The sequence below is a fragment of the Myotis lucifugus genome, unplaced genomic scaffold, assembly GCF_000147115.1.
Source record: "Myotis lucifugus unplaced genomic scaffold, Myoluc2.0 scaffold_157, whole genome shotgun sequence".
Lineage (NCBI taxonomy): Eukaryota > Metazoa > Chordata > Mammalia > Chiroptera > Vespertilionidae > Myotis > Myotis lucifugus.
Genome location: NW_005871205.1, coordinates 2,270,892 through 2,287,967, shown reverse-complemented (window position 1 = coordinate 2,287,967; position 17,076 = coordinate 2,270,892). Strand labels below are relative to the sequence as shown.

The 17,076-nt window shown below is 60.5% G+C and overlaps 2 protein-coding genes across 2 annotated transcripts in view; one reads left to right on the top strand and one right to left on the bottom strand.

Annotated features, from left to right (window-relative positions):
* Positions 1-3,244: 3,244 nt before the first annotated feature.
* On the top strand, positions 3,245-10,927 carry CORO6 (coronin 6). Its single transcript, XM_014461609.2, is given in 12 exon segments — positions 3,245-3,514; positions 4,695-4,955; positions 6,312-6,434; positions 6,871-7,000; positions 7,095-7,276; positions 8,328-8,447; positions 8,885-8,989; positions 9,083-9,228; positions 9,542-9,599; positions 9,704-9,752; positions 9,755-9,933; positions 10,040-10,927. Coding segments are annotated over 11 exon segments (1,413 nt in total). The 5' UTR covers positions 3,245-3,514; positions 4,695-4,757; the 3' UTR covers positions 10,163-10,927.
* A 232-nt stretch (positions 10,928-11,159) lies between these two features.
* The window catches only part of ANKRD13B (ankyrin repeat domain 13B), an 11,376-nt gene continuing 5,459 nt past the window's right edge, over positions 11,160-17,076 (bottom strand). The window contains 11 exon segments of the mRNA XM_023759492.1: positions 11,160-12,482; positions 12,963-13,039; positions 13,116-13,279; positions 13,378-13,530; positions 13,657-13,814; positions 13,946-14,076; positions 14,305-14,369; positions 15,520-15,601; positions 16,666-16,732; positions 16,810-16,931; positions 16,933-17,073. Of these exon segments, the coding sequence (XP_023615260.1) occupies positions 12,260-12,482; positions 12,963-13,039; positions 13,116-13,279; positions 13,378-13,530; positions 13,657-13,814; positions 13,946-14,076; positions 14,305-14,369; positions 15,520-15,601; positions 16,666-16,732; positions 16,810-16,931; positions 16,933-17,073 (1,383 nt within the window). The 3' untranslated portion in view covers positions 11,160-12,259.

Here is a 17,076-nt window from a genome sequence, read left to right as displayed (position 1 = left end):
CTGGGGGAAAATATAACTTTCTACCTCCCACAGAATAAAGAGTGCATGGGAAATAGGATCACTAAAGATCATTTCAGATACTGTGGCTCCAATCAAGTGACGAAGCTGGGAACTTGCCTGGTCAAAGAGGCTTTTGCCAAAGCCACCACCTGAATGTTAGGAGAATGAATAAGCAAAGGGACCGAAATTCCTTGGCCATCTGCGGTGCAGTGACTGCTCGGGGACAGCTGCCCTGACCGGCCCCAGCGGGGACTGGAACTCTTGGGTGGGTGACCTCTCTGGACACCCACCCAAGCCTTCAGCACAATACCTCTGCTTGCTCAAAGGTCTCTACAAATGGGGCGTGACTCTCCAAAGTAAAAACTAACCCTCTCCCACCATTAGAAGAGAAGCATTCGATGTCGATGGTAGAGGGCGAAAGGGCAGTTCTCTAACACAGGCTGGGGTGGAGGGACAGGTTCCCGCTTCTCCCAGCCCTCCACAGACATCAGGACTGCTCACCGCATACAAGGCAGCACTACTCTGTGGGGAAAGCTCCGATTCCAAATTGCTAACAACATTTAATGAAATTTCCAGCAAAAACACTGCCTTGAACTAACATTGTCAGCTTGCTTCATTCTGGTTTGTCCATATCAAGTGAGAGGAGCATGCCACTGGTGCCCAGAGCCCCAACCAGTCCAGATAAGCTCCGTGTGGGCTTTCTAGCCCAGGGAGATGGACCAAATCATGTCTCAAGTTACCAGGACACCTCTCCCAGAAAACGGCTTTCTGAAAGATGAAATCCATGCTTGTTTTCCACAGAGAGAGTTCAGAGCCCAGCTGACAGTTTGAATAACAAGAAGGGAAAGCACCAGCCCCAGTGGCTTCTTCACCTGCTTGGCACTTTGTGCCGTGGCTCCGCCCACCCACAACTGCGCCAGGGCTTGGCAGCCAAAAGAAGGCTAGAGGGCAGGTCTGAGTCATGCCAGGTCCAAGCAATACCTGTGAATCCTGGCTCCTGTAACTGGCGAGCACCTCGAGCGCCCCCGCCCCACCCCACCCCCACCCCTCGCTTTCCCAGATGGTGGAGCTGAAGGCAGGTTGAATTGAAGGATTCCTGCTTCCCAGTCCCAGACCTTCCCTCTAGAATGGAGCGCCCGGCTCTTTAAAGAGGAGGAAAGGCCAGGGGGACAAAAGATGCCCTTTTAGAGTAGGAGGCAACATGTCAAACTCCTTCTCTGCCAACAGGTGGTGCAGAGTTAGAAAGGACCTGACCTAGCCCTCGTCATTTGACAGCCCAGAAAGCTGCAAAACTAGGGTGACAGCCAGGGCTGGAACTCCAGTTTTCTAATTAGTCCTGATGTCCTTTCCTCTCTGCCCACGAAGCAGTAACTGTCAGCATCAGCATGTGTGAGGGAAAGTGGCACTGGCCTTCACGGAGAGGCAGGAACGCGTGGTCTGAGAAACGTGCACCTAGACACCAGGCCACTTGGGTAAGGGTCTCGGCATCAGCAACTACCAGTTGAGTGATGGGTAAGCCACTTCCGTGCCTCAGTTTTCCCATCTGTAAAGTAGGGATATTAATAGCACCCATCTCAGAAGACTGTTAGGATGGAAGTAATATGTGTAAAACCCTTAGGACAGTGTCTAGCACATGTGAACTGTTGTTACTAGGGAGCAACTGAGTCATTAAGGTCTTTTCTTCCTAGTTCTGTGCCTGGAATCTTTAGGTAAACGGGAGACTCCTCATCTCCCCTTATGATCCCCCTGTAACATGAATTCTTTCTGGAGCACTTGGAACAGTTTGATTCTGTTCCCCTCCAAGTCATGTCCAAGTCATGAGGACTTGAACTCGCCTGAGAGGGCCCCCCAGGTCCCCACCATCTTCTCTCCCCTCTGCCCTCTGGAAAACTTACATTGATTCCCAGCTGTGCCCGGAGAGCGGGAATAACTGGCCCCATGCTGCTGCCCCGGGGCTTTATGCTCCAAAGAAACAGATCCAGCCCTCGCTGGTTGGCTCAGTGGACAGAGCATCAGCCTGCAGACTGAAGGGTTCCAGGTTCGATTCCCATCAAGGGCACATGCCTGGGTTGCAGGCTCGATCCCCAGTGTGGGGCGTGCAGGAGGCAGCCAATCAATGATTCTCTCTCATCATTGATATTTCTATCTCTCCCTCTCTCTCTGAAATCAATAAAAATATTTTTTTTTAAAAGAAACAGTTCCAGGCAGGGGCGGGCGCTAGGTAGACTGCAGCTACAGGGACCAATTGTTATTCACTGACTGTATTTTGACCAGATTTCTTTTTATCTCCTTTTTAACTTTGGTCCATACCCAGATCTCTGGGTCCTGAGAGGGTTGGGAAGAGGCGGGGTCTTCCCTGGAACAGAGGCGGGCACCAGCCCAGAAGACTTTAGGAGTCAGGCTGGGCATCTGAAAATGGGCCACAGTGGATAGAGCGGACTGCCGGTCAAGGGCATGTGCCCCAGTTGCAGGCTCCATCCCCGCCTGGTCGACTGGTCAATGTGTCTCTCTCACCTGGATGTTTCTTCTCTCTGTGTGTCTCTCCCCCTCCCTTCTATTCGCTCTAAAAAATCAGTGGAAAAAGTATCCTTGGGTGAGGATTAAAAATAAATCCATACATAAGTAACTTAAAAAAATAACTTGGCTAAAGACCTGTTACAGCCGCTTCCCTTTGAACTGGCGTTCCAGGGTGTCAGGGTGCATCCGCTTTTCTCCCCCAGAGCATCTTCCGGGACCTCTCCGAAAGAGGGTCTGGAGGTGCAGCCCCCCGGCCTTGTTCCCTGTTTCCCCCCACCCCCACCCCCACCCCGGGCTAAACTGGGAGTGTGATTGCAGCAAGAATGAGGCGCGAAGGCACCTGATCTTGCCAGGCCGCTGGCTCTGAGAGGAGCGCGCCCCCTCCTCGTCCATTGCCCCTCTCAGCGCCCATCACACCCGGTAGGAGCCGAGGGCGGGTAAGGAGTGCGCACACCCCACACTCCGCACACACCCCTACGATTACTTTTTTTTAAAAAATATGTTTATTGATTTTAGAGAGGAAAGGAGAAGGATAGAGAATCATTGATTGGCTGCCTCCTGCACGCCCCCCACTGGGGGGGATCGAGCCTGCAACCCCGGCTTGTGCCCTTGTCCGGAATTGAGCCTGGGACCCTTTAGTCCACAGGCCGAGGCTCTATCCACTGAGCCAAAACGATTACTTTTGACGCTTTTCTGAGGCCACAGAGTTCAACTTTCCCGCCGCGGGGATGGGGCGGGGCACCTCTGGTCCCGCCCTCCGGCTGGGCTCCGCCTTCGCAGGTTGATGGCAGCAGCAGCTGGGACTGCAGTGGCGCCCGGCCCCGGAGAGCCGCACGCAGCGGCTGGAGCGCGCAGCCCCACACCCGGGCCCAGACGCCGCGGACACCCGGAGCGGCAGTTCCTTCCGGCCCGGCCGCCTACCTCGGAGCCAGCGCGCCCCCAGCTCCCTCCGCAGAGGAGTCGCTGCCTGAGTGCCCTTCGGCCCGCCCAGGACCAGGTATCCCCGTTCCCTGCCCCCCCGCCCCCCGCCACCACCGCAGACAGCCGAGCAGGCAGGATCTCTGGAGGGGGCACAGGATTGCGCCCCCCTCCCCCCTGCCGCCAAAATCGCCCGGGTGGGGCAGACTTGGTGTCTATATTTGGACGGGCAGCGCCGGCGCCCAAAGGGTGCAGACACCTAGTCTCACAAGAACGCGGTGCTGGGGCAGGAGGCCCAAGGAGGGTTCGGGAAGTCCAGGCCTTAGGCCCCGGGCTGCAGAAGCAGCCTGAAGGGCACAGGGATGCCGGGTGGTTAGGGGACAGGAGTCGGTGGCTGGGCTTTGGAAGAGCTCCTTGTGCCCCTGGGGAAGAGCGTAGGGCAGGCCCCGGCTGGAGAAAAGGCACCTCGGCCTCCCGCTCCTGCAAATCTGGCCCTGGCCTGGGGTGGAGCACCCCACCCCCAGGAGAGTTTAGGAGGAGTCGGGACTCAGGGGAGAAGCAGGACGGACAGGATGGGAGGCAAAAGGCAGAACCACCGTGAGGGCCTTTGGGAGAAGCCAGTGCAGAGCGGAGTGGAAGGAGGATGACCCACCTTGCACTGTGTCCCCGAAAACAACATGGAGGAGATGGATGAAAACAGCAGCAGGAAGGACTCGGGTTAGGGGACAGGAGGAACTCCTCCTCGGCACATTTTTAGAAAAATTACAAACCCTCTGCCTGAACTGTGCCAGAGATGAGGGCCGTGGGGGGCTGCCGTTCCAGCCCCACAGCCAGCTTTAGCCAGGATCCAAGGGCCAAGGCCTCTGATTCTGGACCAGGTGCCTCTGGCAGATAAACCAATTCTGTGAGGAGATGCTCACCCACGGCTGGCAGTGGGAGGGCAGCCTGGCCTTGAGGCTCCTCCCCAAACCACTTCACCTTCCAGGAGGCTTTTGGGCCCAGTGCCCCCTCAGTCTGGGTCTCTGAGAAGTCAGGCCCATCCAAATCCCAGCCCCTTGCATTAAGCCCCACTTGAGAGGTGGCAAAGAACTGTCTCATACTTTCACCACCTTGAAGAAAGCTCCCTGCTTCTAGGACCAGACTCCGAATTAATTTATACCCAACTCCTGGCCAGATAAGCCTTTTCACTTGCTACCCTAACCCCACCCCCCACCCTCTCTCTCTCACACACACACACTCTCTCTTCCTGCCTCCCACAGTTCACAGGACTAAGGACCGAAGGCGTTTCTGGGCACTGAGATCCTCCATCTCTGCCCCCAGCCATGAGCCGGCGCGTGGTGCGGCAGAGCAAGTTTCGCCATGTGTTTGGGCAGGCGGCAAAGGCTGACCAGGCCTACGAGGACATCCGTGTGTCCAAGGTCACATGGGACAGCTCCTTCTGCGCCGTCAACCCCAAATTCCTGGCCATTATTGTGGAGGCGGGAGGCGGAGGTGCCTTCATCGTCCTGCCTCTGGCCAAGGTGAGGGACGAGGAGAAGGAAGCTGGCGGGAGGACACTGGCTGTGGCCCCTGGGCACTCCTGGCAGCAGCCTCTGTTCTCACCTAGTTCCCTTCCTCCGTCAGGGGGGCTGTTTGTTTGGGTTGGGCCCCTTAGGAGGCTCCTTTCCCCTCCCAAAGCAGCTTCACAGTGGCCTGTACCCACTCACAGCCCAGCACCCCGGTCCCAGCTGGGGCCAGGAGTGGGTGAGGGAGATAGTTGGGAAGCCGTGGAATCAGGGCCTGGCCAGATTCTCTTCCTCTCTCTCCTGATGCCGCACCCCCTCATGTTTTGGGTGTGAGGGCCTTTCTCCCCAGTCCAGGATAACCATTTGGCTATCACACCCCACCGCTTCACACTGAGGACAGAGCCGGGCTCCCCAGGGTCCCTGGCCACCTCCCCACTCTGGTTCCTACAGAGAGGTGCACGAGAACAGAGGTCAGGGGGTCATGACACAGAAGCCCAGAGCCCTGCTCCCTGACCCAGGTAATGACCACCACCTTTGCTGAGTAGTCTGAAGCCCCTCTGCCCTCTCCACCCCCAGCCTGCCCACCCCAAGCATGACCTTGACCTGGATTCTGCCCCCTACACCTTGTTAGGGGAGGCCCCACAGGTGGCAGGAAGACCTGACAATAGCCAATGACTCACTCCAGGACAATGCGGACACCATACAAGGACACCATCCCCATGGCTCAAATTTCAGCTGGAGCCACCTCCTCCCCCAGTTACTACTGTCATTCCAGTGCCACACAGCCACCCTTCTCCCCCACCGTCTGGGCCAATGCCAGCCCAGCAACGGCTTCAGAGCCCCCACGAACAGCCCATAAAGACCAAAAATAGATGGGTCCCAGCTCAGGTTGGAGCATAACAGGCACCAGGAGTGCCTGCTGCTTGTGGTTCCAAAGTAAACCAGTGACAAGGTGGGAATCTGCCAAGGGTGTCAGGTGCTACACTATGTACTATCTCACCTTCACCTCTTCCACCAGGGGCTCCCCACAGACATCCCAACTGGGGGAACAGGCTCAAGAACAGCCTCCAAGCAGGCGTGTTGGAAGAGCACTGGACTCAGAGTTCAGATCTTGGCTCTACCAGTATCTTGTGTGTCCTTGGTTAAGTCACCTGACCTCTCTGTGTCTGAGTCCCTGATATTAAATGACTTCAACTCTGTCTGCCTTCACCGAAGTACAGGAAGTAGGCTGAATGAGATTGGAGGTGTAGAGAGGGGTCTGCAAAGAGAAAGTGAATGACAGAGAATTGAGATGTAAACAGGTCCCCTGCCCGCCCCCCAAAATCACACAGGAGAGTGGCCCACATCTCTCTCTCTCTCTCACCCCTCCAGACAGGACGAGTGGATAAGAACTACCCACTGGTCACTGGGCACACTGCCCCTGTGCTGGACATCGACTGGTGCCCACACAATGACAACGTCATCGCCAGTGCCTCAGATGACACCACCATCATGGTAGGAGCCAGTTGGAAGCCGCCGGGTCGTTGGGCAGGGGAAGCAGCTGGGGCGGCCTCACCTGTTCTAGAGAAGGTGCTAAGGGAGGTGCTGGGTCCCAGGGCCCTGTCCTACCCAGCTCCCAGGCTATCTTTAGCTACATGCCCACTCCCTCCCAGGATGCACTGCTTAGGACTAATAATAACCATGGCCAATTTGGGGGTGAAGAGTAGGGAGTTACTGCTCTGAAGTCTCCCTGCTGGGGTGATGAAGATCTGGAGAGCTGGCAGTGCCCCTCCTGGCTCCCAGCCGCCTCTGACCCAGGCAGGCACCATCACATCTTGCCCTACATTTGACACCAGTAGGCTTGGAGGGGCAGGGAGGGGAAGTAAGGGAGGAGCTGAGGGACAAAGTAGCTCCTCATCCTACCCACCCTCTGCCTTTTCCTCCTCCCCAGGTGTGGCAGATTCCAGACTATACCCCTATGCGCAACATTACCGAGCCCATCATCACACTAGAAGGCCACTCCAAGCGCGTGGGCATCCTCTCCTGGCACCCCACTGCCCGGAATGTCCTGCTCAGTGCAGGTCTGGGGGCCTAGCGAGGGATCCCTACTGTAGCTCTTGGGGGGAGGGTGGCAAAGGCAGGGCCCAGGTGATGGTGACTGGCCACTCTGGGCAGGTGGTGACAATGTGATCATCATCTGGAACGTGGGCACCGGGGAGGTGCTCCTGAGCCTGGACGACATGCACCCGGACATCATCCACAGCGTGTGCTGGAACAGCAACGGCAGCCTGCTGGCCACCACCTGCAAGGATAAGACCCTGCGCATTGTCGACCCCCGCAAGGGCCAGGTGGTGGCGGTGAGTGCCTGGCCTGGCCACGCCCCAGCCCCCACCCCAGGAGCCAACCGGCAGGCCCCTGTACCTGAGATCCTCTGAGCCCCTGGTCCCAGCTCTCACCTCCCGGATCCCAACCGCAGAGGCCAGTGCTTCCACCCACCACCACCTCCTAGTGTCTGCAGCCACAGCTTCCTGCCCTATTCCTCTCCCCTTCCCTCCCCTCCATCTCAGGAGCTCAGAGGAGCAGGGGAGGAGCTGCAAACCATCCTCCCATTAGAACCTGCATGAAGCCTCAGCTCCGGACCCCTCTCCTCTCAGCCGGCAGCCAGAGCCATCTTCCAGGGCCCAGGGCCTGACACTGGCTCAAGGCCTGGCCCTTTCCGCCCTAGTTGACCCGCTGGGCGGGGGGTGAGGGGCAGTCCTCGCGCGCAGCTGGTCTCTCCTTGGTGCCCTGGGAGGGCGGTGGCTGGCACCTGCCTCACCAGCCTCAGACTAACGCGGGGTGCTTGGGGCACGTGCATGTATGTCTGCGCCCAGTGCGCGCGGCCGGCGGGCCCTCTAACCCACTAACCCCGCGAGCCGGAGCGAGCCCGGCCTCACGAGGGCGCCCGCCCGATGCGGGCCGTCTTCACCGCAGACGGGAAGCTACTCAGCACCGGCTTCAGCAGGATGAGTGAGCGACAACTCGCGCTCTGGGACCCGGTAGGCCAGGCTGCGCCGGGGCGTGCGCTCGCGACTTCGCTAGGTCAGCCCGGAGCGCGGCCGGCGCCCAAGAGGGCGCCTTCTGGAGCAGCCTCGCCGCGTCCCCGGGAAACCGGCAGACACCCCCCTGCTCTAGGGATCAGCCTCGGAGAGCGCTTAAGGGCTCGTCATCCGCTGAGACGCACGCCTTCAGGTCTCCCAAGGCCCAGACGCGCCCCGGCCCGGGGACAGTTAGGGCCCCGGAAGCGGAGTACTTAGGCCCCTTTTTGTCTCCGCCCCCCGTAAGTCCGCCAGCAGGTTGCTGGGCCCTCCAGCATCCCCAGGGCAGGCAGCTAGGTGACGCCTCTCCCTGTTTTCCCCCTGCCCCCAGGAGAGGTTTGCGGCCCACGAGGGGATGAGGCCCATGCGGGCCATCTTCACGCGCCAGGGTCATATCTTCACCACGGGCTTCACCCGCATGAGCCAGCGAGAGCTGGGCCTGTGGGACCCGGTAACGCAGCTGGAAGCGTGGGGTGTGTGCCCCGGGGACTGGCATCACGGGAGAGGGGCCAGGCGTCCCCCACCCGCAGGGCATGCCCACCTGGACAGGGCTGGGGGCTGCTGCCCTCTTTGCAGCGCCTGCCACCCGCACAGCCACCCCTCCGCCCAGTTTTGCTGCGTCGCCTGCAGGAGCCCACGCTGGCGCCCCCAACTGGTGATGCCGAGTCCCTGGGGGTGGTTTGCGGTGACTGCATGCTGCCCTGAGGGGCCTGTGAGCAGGGGCCTGGGAGTGGCGTGTCCCGGGGCGGGGCCTGCCACTCGGTTCACCGGAACTGCGGCGGGAGCACCTGGGGTTGGGGGCGGCAGGAAGCCTCCCGGGGCTTCAGGGGATCCAGGAGCCGCGCAGAAGGCGGGACAGGGCTGCTCACGCCTCCTATGCTCGGGCAGAACAACTTCGTGGAGCCAGTGGCGCTGCAGGAGATGGACACGAGCAACGGGGTCCTCCTGCCCTTCTACGACGCCGACTCCAGCATCGTCTACCTGTGTGGCAAGGTGCTCGCGCCGGGCCTGCGGGGAGACCGGGGCGGGCGGCAGGGGAAGGGGGGAGCCCTGTCCGGGGCGTCTCTGAACCGGCTGGCTTTGCAGGGCGACAGCAGCATTCGGTACTTTGAGATCACCGACGAGCCACCCTTCGTGCACTACCTGAACACGTTCAGCAGCAAGGAGCCGCAGCGGGGCATGGGGTTCATGCCCAAGCGGGGGCTGGACGTCAGCAAATGCGAGATCGCCCGGTCAGCAGCCTCCGCCTGCGCTCACTTCCCGTGGGGAGACACGGGGGCGTCCCCAATAGTGTGATCTTTGGGAAAGCGGGGGCGGGGGTGTCAAACCAGCTGTTGCCAGCGCCAGCCCCAGCTCTAACTAGCTCGACAGCCTCTGAACCGTGTCCTCATCTGTAAGATGATGACCGACACCCCATCAGGCATTTCCCAGAGGGACTAACCATGTGCTTAAAGGGCGGCGCCTGGCAGGCGCTCCGCAAGTGCCGGCCTCTAAACCCCTTCCCGGGGGGGAGCCTGCGGGGGTGCTGAGCCCCCTCCCTTACAGGTTCTACAAGCTGCACGAAAGGAAGTGTGAACCCATCATCATGACTGTGCCCCGCAAGGTGAGGGGCTGGGCAGGGCTCCAAGGTGGACGGACCAGAGCAGGCCCGGCACCTGCTAACCCTCGTCCCCCTGTCCCTCCCTCCCTCCCCCGACCACCCCGCAGTCAGACTTGTTCCAGGACGACCTGTACCCAGACACGCCGGGACCCGAGCCGCCCTAGAAGCGGACGAGTGGCTGTCGGGCCAGGACGCCGAGCCCGTGCTCATCTCGCTGAGGGATGGGTACGTCCCCCCCAAGCACCGCGAGCTCCGAGTCACCAAGCGCAACATCCTGGACGCGCGCCCGCCCTCCGGCCCCCGCCGCAGCCAGTCAGCCAGCGACGCCCCCTTATCGGTAAGATCCGCTCGCCCCCACCCAGACCCAGTCTACACGTTCGTTTCCCCCACCTCCCACCCCCCTCTCCCCGGCCAAGCCGCCTCCTATCCTCCGCGCCCCACAGCAGAACACGCTGGAGACGCTGCTGGAGCAGATCAAGGCCCTGCGCGAGCAGGTGCAGGCCCAGGAGCAGCGCATCACGGCGCTGGAGAACATGCTGTGCGAGCTGGTGGACGGCACGGACTAGCCTAGCGCAGCGCTCCCGACGGCTCCGAACCTGGAGGGTGAGGCCGGCCGGGCGGGCGCAAGGGCTCGGCCTGCCCAGGCTTCGGGTCTGCAAGCCGGGACCCCGCCTCTGGGCTGGGTACGGGACTGGGAATGGAACGCCTTCCCCCGCGGGAAGCCTGGACAATGGAGCCTCAGGGAGACGAGCGTCCGTCGGGCACCGCACCCCTCGGGCACCCACGCCGCGCGCTTCACCCGGGACCCGGCAGGAGCTGGCCTCGGGAGGCCGGGGGACGGGGCCTCCGCCACGGTGCTGCGCGGCCAGACGGCGTCCGCTCTGTCCCGCGCTCAGGGCGGAGGAAGTGCCTAGTTGTTAGCGAGATGCTTGGGGAGACGGGGAGCTTGGGCTTGACCTCCAAGGGGTGGCGAACCGACGGGTGTCCCTGGACTGGCTGGGAAGTTACAGGCCACGCCCTCTGATCAGGTCACACGACTCCACCCACGAGAGGTAAAGCGGCCGAGGCCGCCCCAGTTCTACAGACGCGAACCACACGTTGTCTGTGGAGCTGGACCCGCTGGCTGCGCCCAGCAGAGGGCGCTCTCCCTTCCTGCCCACGGGGCAGGGCGGCTTCCTCGAGGGGGAGGGCGAGCAGCACTCGCCCGAGGAAGCAGGTTCACCCCCAGCCCTCTGCGCCCCCCTCACACACACTGCCCCCAGCCCTCTGCGTGGCCCCGGCTCTAGGAGGAAAACAAGTCATGCGGAATGAAATCTTTTACTAAGTGTTCAGTCTGTGCCTCCTGCGTGGGCGTGTGTGTGTGTGTGTGTGTGTGTGTGTGTGTGTAACGAGCCTCCCAGCCTCTACAAATGCTACCCCCAGGCTCCCCGAGACCCTGACAAATGAGCTCAGGATCCACCAGGCACCCTCTTCCCTCAGCCCTCCCTACACGGAAGTTCAGAAGGAACCCCAGGCCGCAGGCGGGCGGGCGTTCCTCCCCAGTAAAGGCAGACAGGGAAAGCCTCAGGTTTGAAGCCTCTTTAATTTGTGCCTCAGAATCAGTCTGGTGCCCCTGGCATCAGGGAGGGGGTAAGAGGAACCGTTTCTCTTTGTTCTTTCCTTCCACCCCTTTTGTGTCCCTTCTGAACCTCCCGGCTGAGCCAGGAAGGCCCGTCAGAGAGAACCTGGGTCAGGGTGTGCCATGGGCCCCTGCCCCTGGCAGGGTCTGTGCTTCTCTTGGTGGGTGGGGTGGGCGGGGAGAGCCGGGGGTTAGCACCATCGGATGAAGGGTTTTAGAATCAGCCCCTGGGAGGGGGCAAGTGGGCGCACAACCACGGAGGGCTAGCAGCAGCTGGCGGGACGGGGTGGGTGGTGGTGCCTGGGCGGGGGCAGCCCCTCTGCATCCAGTCTAGTGTAGGGTCTAGAGCTTGCCCCCAGCCCAGTATGCCCCCCATTTGCCAGAACAGCATGTGGGAGCCAGGCGAGCCCAGGTGTGGGGGGCCACCTTGGGCACCCTCCCTGATCACAAAAAAAAATGTCTTGGGGAAGGGGTCTCCAACCTCTGGCTGCCCAAATTGAAGCTGGGACCACCCTGAGACCTGGGAGGGGTGTGGGGGCTGGGGGAGCTGGGCACCCCGCTAAGTGCACTTGACGCTGAAATGCTGGAGTGGGGGAGGGGCTGGGCCCTAGACGTGCTGGTTTGCGTCTGGAACAAAGCAGCAACACAGCACTTGGGGAGCTCAGCTGCCCCCAGGGGTGAAGAGCGGAAATGCAAAGGCTTCACAGGCAGTGTCCGGGGGTGGGGTTAGTGAGCAGGAAGTAGGGCCAGCCAGGAGCAGGGCTGGGGGACACTGCTCCTCTGAGGACTGGTCTCCCGCTCAGGACCACCTGGCTCTGCCCGTGGACAGGGGAGAGGGCTGAGGGTCATTACAGCAAAGCAGGGGGACCAGGCCGAGCCAGCTGCCTCCTGGCCTGGCCATGCTGACCCCCTCCTGGTCTGGTGCCTGGTGCATCCCTACGCCCCCAAGGCGGGGCTCTGGTCTCCAGCCACAGCGCCTGTGCCTGGGCCAGGGAGTCTCGCTCCGGTGGGGCTCCGTGGCGTGGCCGGAGGCCGGGCAGTGGCACTACTGCTCGGTCAGTGAGAGCCTCAGGATCCGCTCCAGTTCCTCCTCCTCCTGGCGCGCCCGTCGCCGCCGCTCCTCTTGCTCCTGCGCAGACAGCTCCATGGCCAGCCGCAGCTGCTCGTCATAGCTCCGGAACACGTGGCTGCCAGGGCCAGGGCTGGGCCGAGGGCTGGGCACCGCTGTGGGGGTGGCGGGCTGGTGCTGTGGGGTGGGCGGGTTGCTCCTGGGGGCAAGGATGACACATCCAGGGCTCCGGGCGCAACTGCTGGTGAGCGGGGCGGGAACCAGCGTGGAGGCCCCAGGACCGAGCAGTCCTGCCGCCCTCAGTCCTGCTCACCTCCCTGGCTCCCACCCGGTGTGCAGAGCCCAGTCCCTACAAAGCCCGTCCTCCCAGGGGGCAGCAGCCAGCGCACGTGGGCATCTTCTAGAACCCTGGCCCCGACACCCGGCCTGGTGAGGGTCTGGAGGCCATGAGGCCTGGCCCCACACCGGCCACTTTAGGAGTTCTGCTCACCCACCCCTGAGCCAGAAAAGGCTATGGTAGAAACCATCTTGATTCCGATAGGTCCCTGGTGAGGGGACCACAGTTCCTCTGGGCCAGCAGGGCTGTTCAGTGGGCTGTGTCCTCACCCCCTGTGATAGGGTCTTGGGGTGTGTTGTGCGTGGGGGGGGTGGGCATCTCCCAATCCTGGTGGCCACTGACCTGTCCTGTCGGCGACCCTCGCAGGACACGGGGTGAGTGCCCGGCTTGCTGTTGGTTAGCGCCTCCCAGATAGTGACCTGGAGGGAGAGGGCGGGGCCAGTTGGCTATCGCGGCACCGCAGTCAGGTGGCCCCGTGCGTCCGAGGGGACGAACCTGGTCATACTCACTGCCTGCCTCAAGCAGGCTCTGCTGGATGGCAAACTGCAGCAGGTCGTCGTCGTCGTCATGGGTCGCGGCCTCCCGCTGGCCACCCAGCACGCTGTAGCCCCGCGGGGCCTCGAACAAGGTGGGAGAGATCTCGCATCCACGGCAGGAGGCTGCGGGGGCAGGCCGAGGTCAGAGTGGCTCCCCAGGGAGGGGACGAGGGCTCTGGAGAGGGGGCTGGGCGAGCGAGCTCAGAGGGGGCAGGGCTCACTTGTGGAACTGGAGCTACTGACGCTGGAGGAGTCGCTGCCAGGGGAAGGGGTCTCGCTGCTGGGGCTGCCTCGCACCGAAGGCACGGGCTCGTCGCAGCCGTTGAGGTTCCCGAAGGTGATGCGGGCGTTGAGGATGTGGAAGATCGGGATTTCTGAGGGTGAGGAAACCATCAGGTGCCACCACCCACCCCCTCACACCGTAGACCCCCACTCTCCCTCATCTACACCCCCCCCAGCCCCACAACAGCAGCCACGGGGAAGTGGGAATGGGGGCTCACCAATCTTGACAGGGAAGCCAGGAGGCAGGCGCAGGGTAATGAAATCCCGGAGCTTGGCGAAAAGCGCATTGCTAACAGCCATGAGGTCGATGATGGGAGCTACCTGCTCACACAGGGACAGGGGATGCTCCTCACAAAGCCACAGCTTGGCCTTGAACCTGCCCCCCAGGATCCCAAGGGGTGAGGGACATTGTAGGAGTGATGCTCCCAGAACCTTCTGGAGCCCCTGCCCCTCCTCCCCGGCCGTCCTGCCCTGCCCACCCCTCCCGAGCACCAGCAGGGGCCTCACTTCTGTGTCTTGGTGGTCAGTTCCATGGGGCGGCCCATGTCACGGTTGCCAAGCTCAAAGTTGGGGTTGAAGTACTCTTCTGCGGTGATGGCAGTGGGGTTGGCTCGGCTCAGAGTCTGGGTGATCAGGGTCTGTACCGCATGGGGAGGGGCCCATGAGCCCTCCTCAGCCTTTGATGCCAGGCCAGCCATGTGTATGACAGGCCCAGAGCCATCCCCACTGCCACTGTGGGGCTGGCATGGTCTTGGGCACCGTGGAAAAGAGGTCCTCGCAGGCATGCTAAGCAGGACACCTTCCAGGCCTTCTCCTGAGCCACATCCATACCTTCCCACCAAGGGGCACCCCTGGCCCACACTCACCCCATTTTGGGGACCCCCGTGCTGCTCAGCAATTCCCAGGAAGGACTGCAGCGGTGTCTTGCAGCCTGTAAGAAACGTGGCATCTTGGAGGACACTGCAGCCCTCGGAAGTAACGGCACCCAAGTCCGAGGCGGGAGGCTGGTTCCTGGGGGCGGGGCGGCTGCTCATCCACACCACCATCCAGGCACCTTCACCTGAAGGGGCTGAGACACGGGGGGCGGGGCCAGGGCCACTATTAGTCTAGCTGGCATAGAACGTAGGCCTCGGGCTCAGGGTAAACTTCCAGGGTCGCTCTTCAAGTTGATGACACTGGACAAAAAGTACCTGCTTTGGTGAAGAGTTTTGGAACATACATGCGCATGTATGTGTTTTCTTTCAGGAACTTCCATGTTCACTTGTTCTCCTGTGAGGTAGGAGTTATGTCTCTCTGCTTTAGACACAGTAAGTGGTGCCCAGAAAGTCAGGTGTAGTATCAACTGGCACAGAGCATCAGTGCAGGGCCCCTGACTTTCTGCCTAGGACAGTGGTTGGCAAACCACGGCTCGCGAGCCACATGCGGCTCTTTGGCCCCTTGAGTGTGGCTCTTCCACAAAATACCACGTGCGGGCGCGCATGTACAGTGCGATTGAAAATTCATGGCCCATGCGCAGAAGTCAGTTTTCGGCCTGGGTGAGTCTATTTTGAAGAAGAGGCGTTAGAAGAAGTGGGGGTACGTTCGCTGAGGTCGACCCCACAGATTGGGGATGTTTTTTAGCAAAGGCCAGCTTAGGAGTACCCTAATTAAGTTAATAACAATGTACCTACCTATATAGTTTAAGTTTAAAAAATTTGGCTCTCAAAAGAAATTTCAATCATTGTACTGTTGATATTTGGCTCTGTTGACTAATGAGTTTGCCAACCACTGGCCTAGGGTATATCTCACTAGGCCAGAACGGCCAACAAAGAGCAGACATGACCCTTCTCTCCCTTCCCAAACCCAACGCAGACAGTGGTCATCGGCCCCTTCCCACTGAGACCAACCAACTGTTGCCCTGGAAGCATCTTGGCAGCACTCTTGGCAGCCACCACCAGCCATGAGGACGTGGCCCTTGAGTTGAAACCCATTTGCCTGAATAGACTATCCTGGCTTTTACAAGGACGTCAGAGGGATGCTGATGGAGGTGTTCACGTGGAAGCTGGTTCCTCACAGCCCCCCACGTGCCTCTGCCTCATTACCTTTGACCTTGCCCTTGTGCTGTTCTGAGAGATGCTCTGTCCGTGTCCGGGTGATGAGTTCCACATTGGATGCCCCATATACCTGCGGAAAGATGAAGAAGGGCTCAAAGACAGCTCTGTCTCCCTGCTCCTGGCTCCCAAGGGCTTCCTGAACTCTTCCCGCAAGGAAGGGTCTGGGGCAGGAGACAGGGGAGCTGTTTGTTCCTATCTCCAGGCCCTTGAGCAAGTAAATCTATGACATCATTAATTCATTCTCTTATTCATTCAGCAAACGTGTGTGAGGAGTCTCTATGTGCTGGGCACTGAGGGGGCATCAGGGATACAGTGGTTAACAGCACAGGCAGACACCCCTGCCCTCCTGAGACTCACAGTTAAGTTGAAGAGACAAGAGAATGGACAGTTACAGTGTGACAGGGACAAGCCTTGGTGTGGGGAGCACAGGGCTGTGGGAACAAAACACAGAGACTCTGACCAGCCTACGGAACCCAGGAGGCTCCCGGGAGGAAAATACAAGCCCTGCGGCACCTGCCAGTCCCTCCACTCAGCGGTGGCACCATGTGGCCCTGGTGGGTGCTGTGGGGTCCCAGAGTGACCGACACAGTCTTAAGGGTAGAGGCCTGGCTTTGGGGTTAGGTGGCCAGGGTCTGAACCTCAGCTGTCACTTACAGGTATGGACCTTGTGCAGGTCATTCAACCACCCCAAGCCTCCTTTTCCTCCTCATAAAATGGGCCGATATCCTACTTCATAGAGTTGTTGTGAAGATTATTGAACCATGGAAAGGGTTCAATAAACATCTGTAAAATGGGATTAATGGTAGAACTAACCTGAAAGGATTGTTATGAGGATTAAATGAGCACACACGTGTGTATGTCTGTGTGATATGTACACCTGTATGGGTGTGTGTGTGTGTGTGTGTATATACACATATATATAAAATGTCAGAACGGTGCCTTGAACATGAATATAATAAGTGCTCAATAAGCCCTGACCATTCTCATCAGTTGCCTCTTACTCTAGTGCCCTGCCCTCAGTGCTGCACGGCTCCTGCACCCCCAAGGCTGAGAGAAGGTGTTCAGGAAACCCCGGCCCAGCTCCCTGTAGGCAGGAGTGTGGCGGGGTCTGGCACCGGGGAGCTATGGCCTCACCTTGGCTTCGTACCCATTCACCACTTCAGTCTTCTCGCTGCGCCAGCCCAGGATGCCCGTCTTGTTCCTGAGGGATCAGAGTGGTCCAGGTGAGCAGGCAGCCCACCAGGCTGGCTCCCGGCCATCGAGGCCATGCCCACTCACCTCTCGAAGGAGATGTTCTTGGTGTCAAGCTGTGTGGTGACAACAGGCGCAGTGAGCCGGCTCAGCACCTGCTCCTCCGTGGGCTGAGCAGCGGCCAGCAGCAGCTCTCGGTCCTGCCCGGCCCAGCGCCAGCGTCTCCGTGTACACTACCCGGCGGTCATGGTCGATCTCCATGACCACGGCACTGGTATCTGCCAGCCAGGGAACAGCACGGAGGTAAGGGGGCAGCATGGAGCCGTCTCCGGGCCTCCCCACCCTGCCCACCTC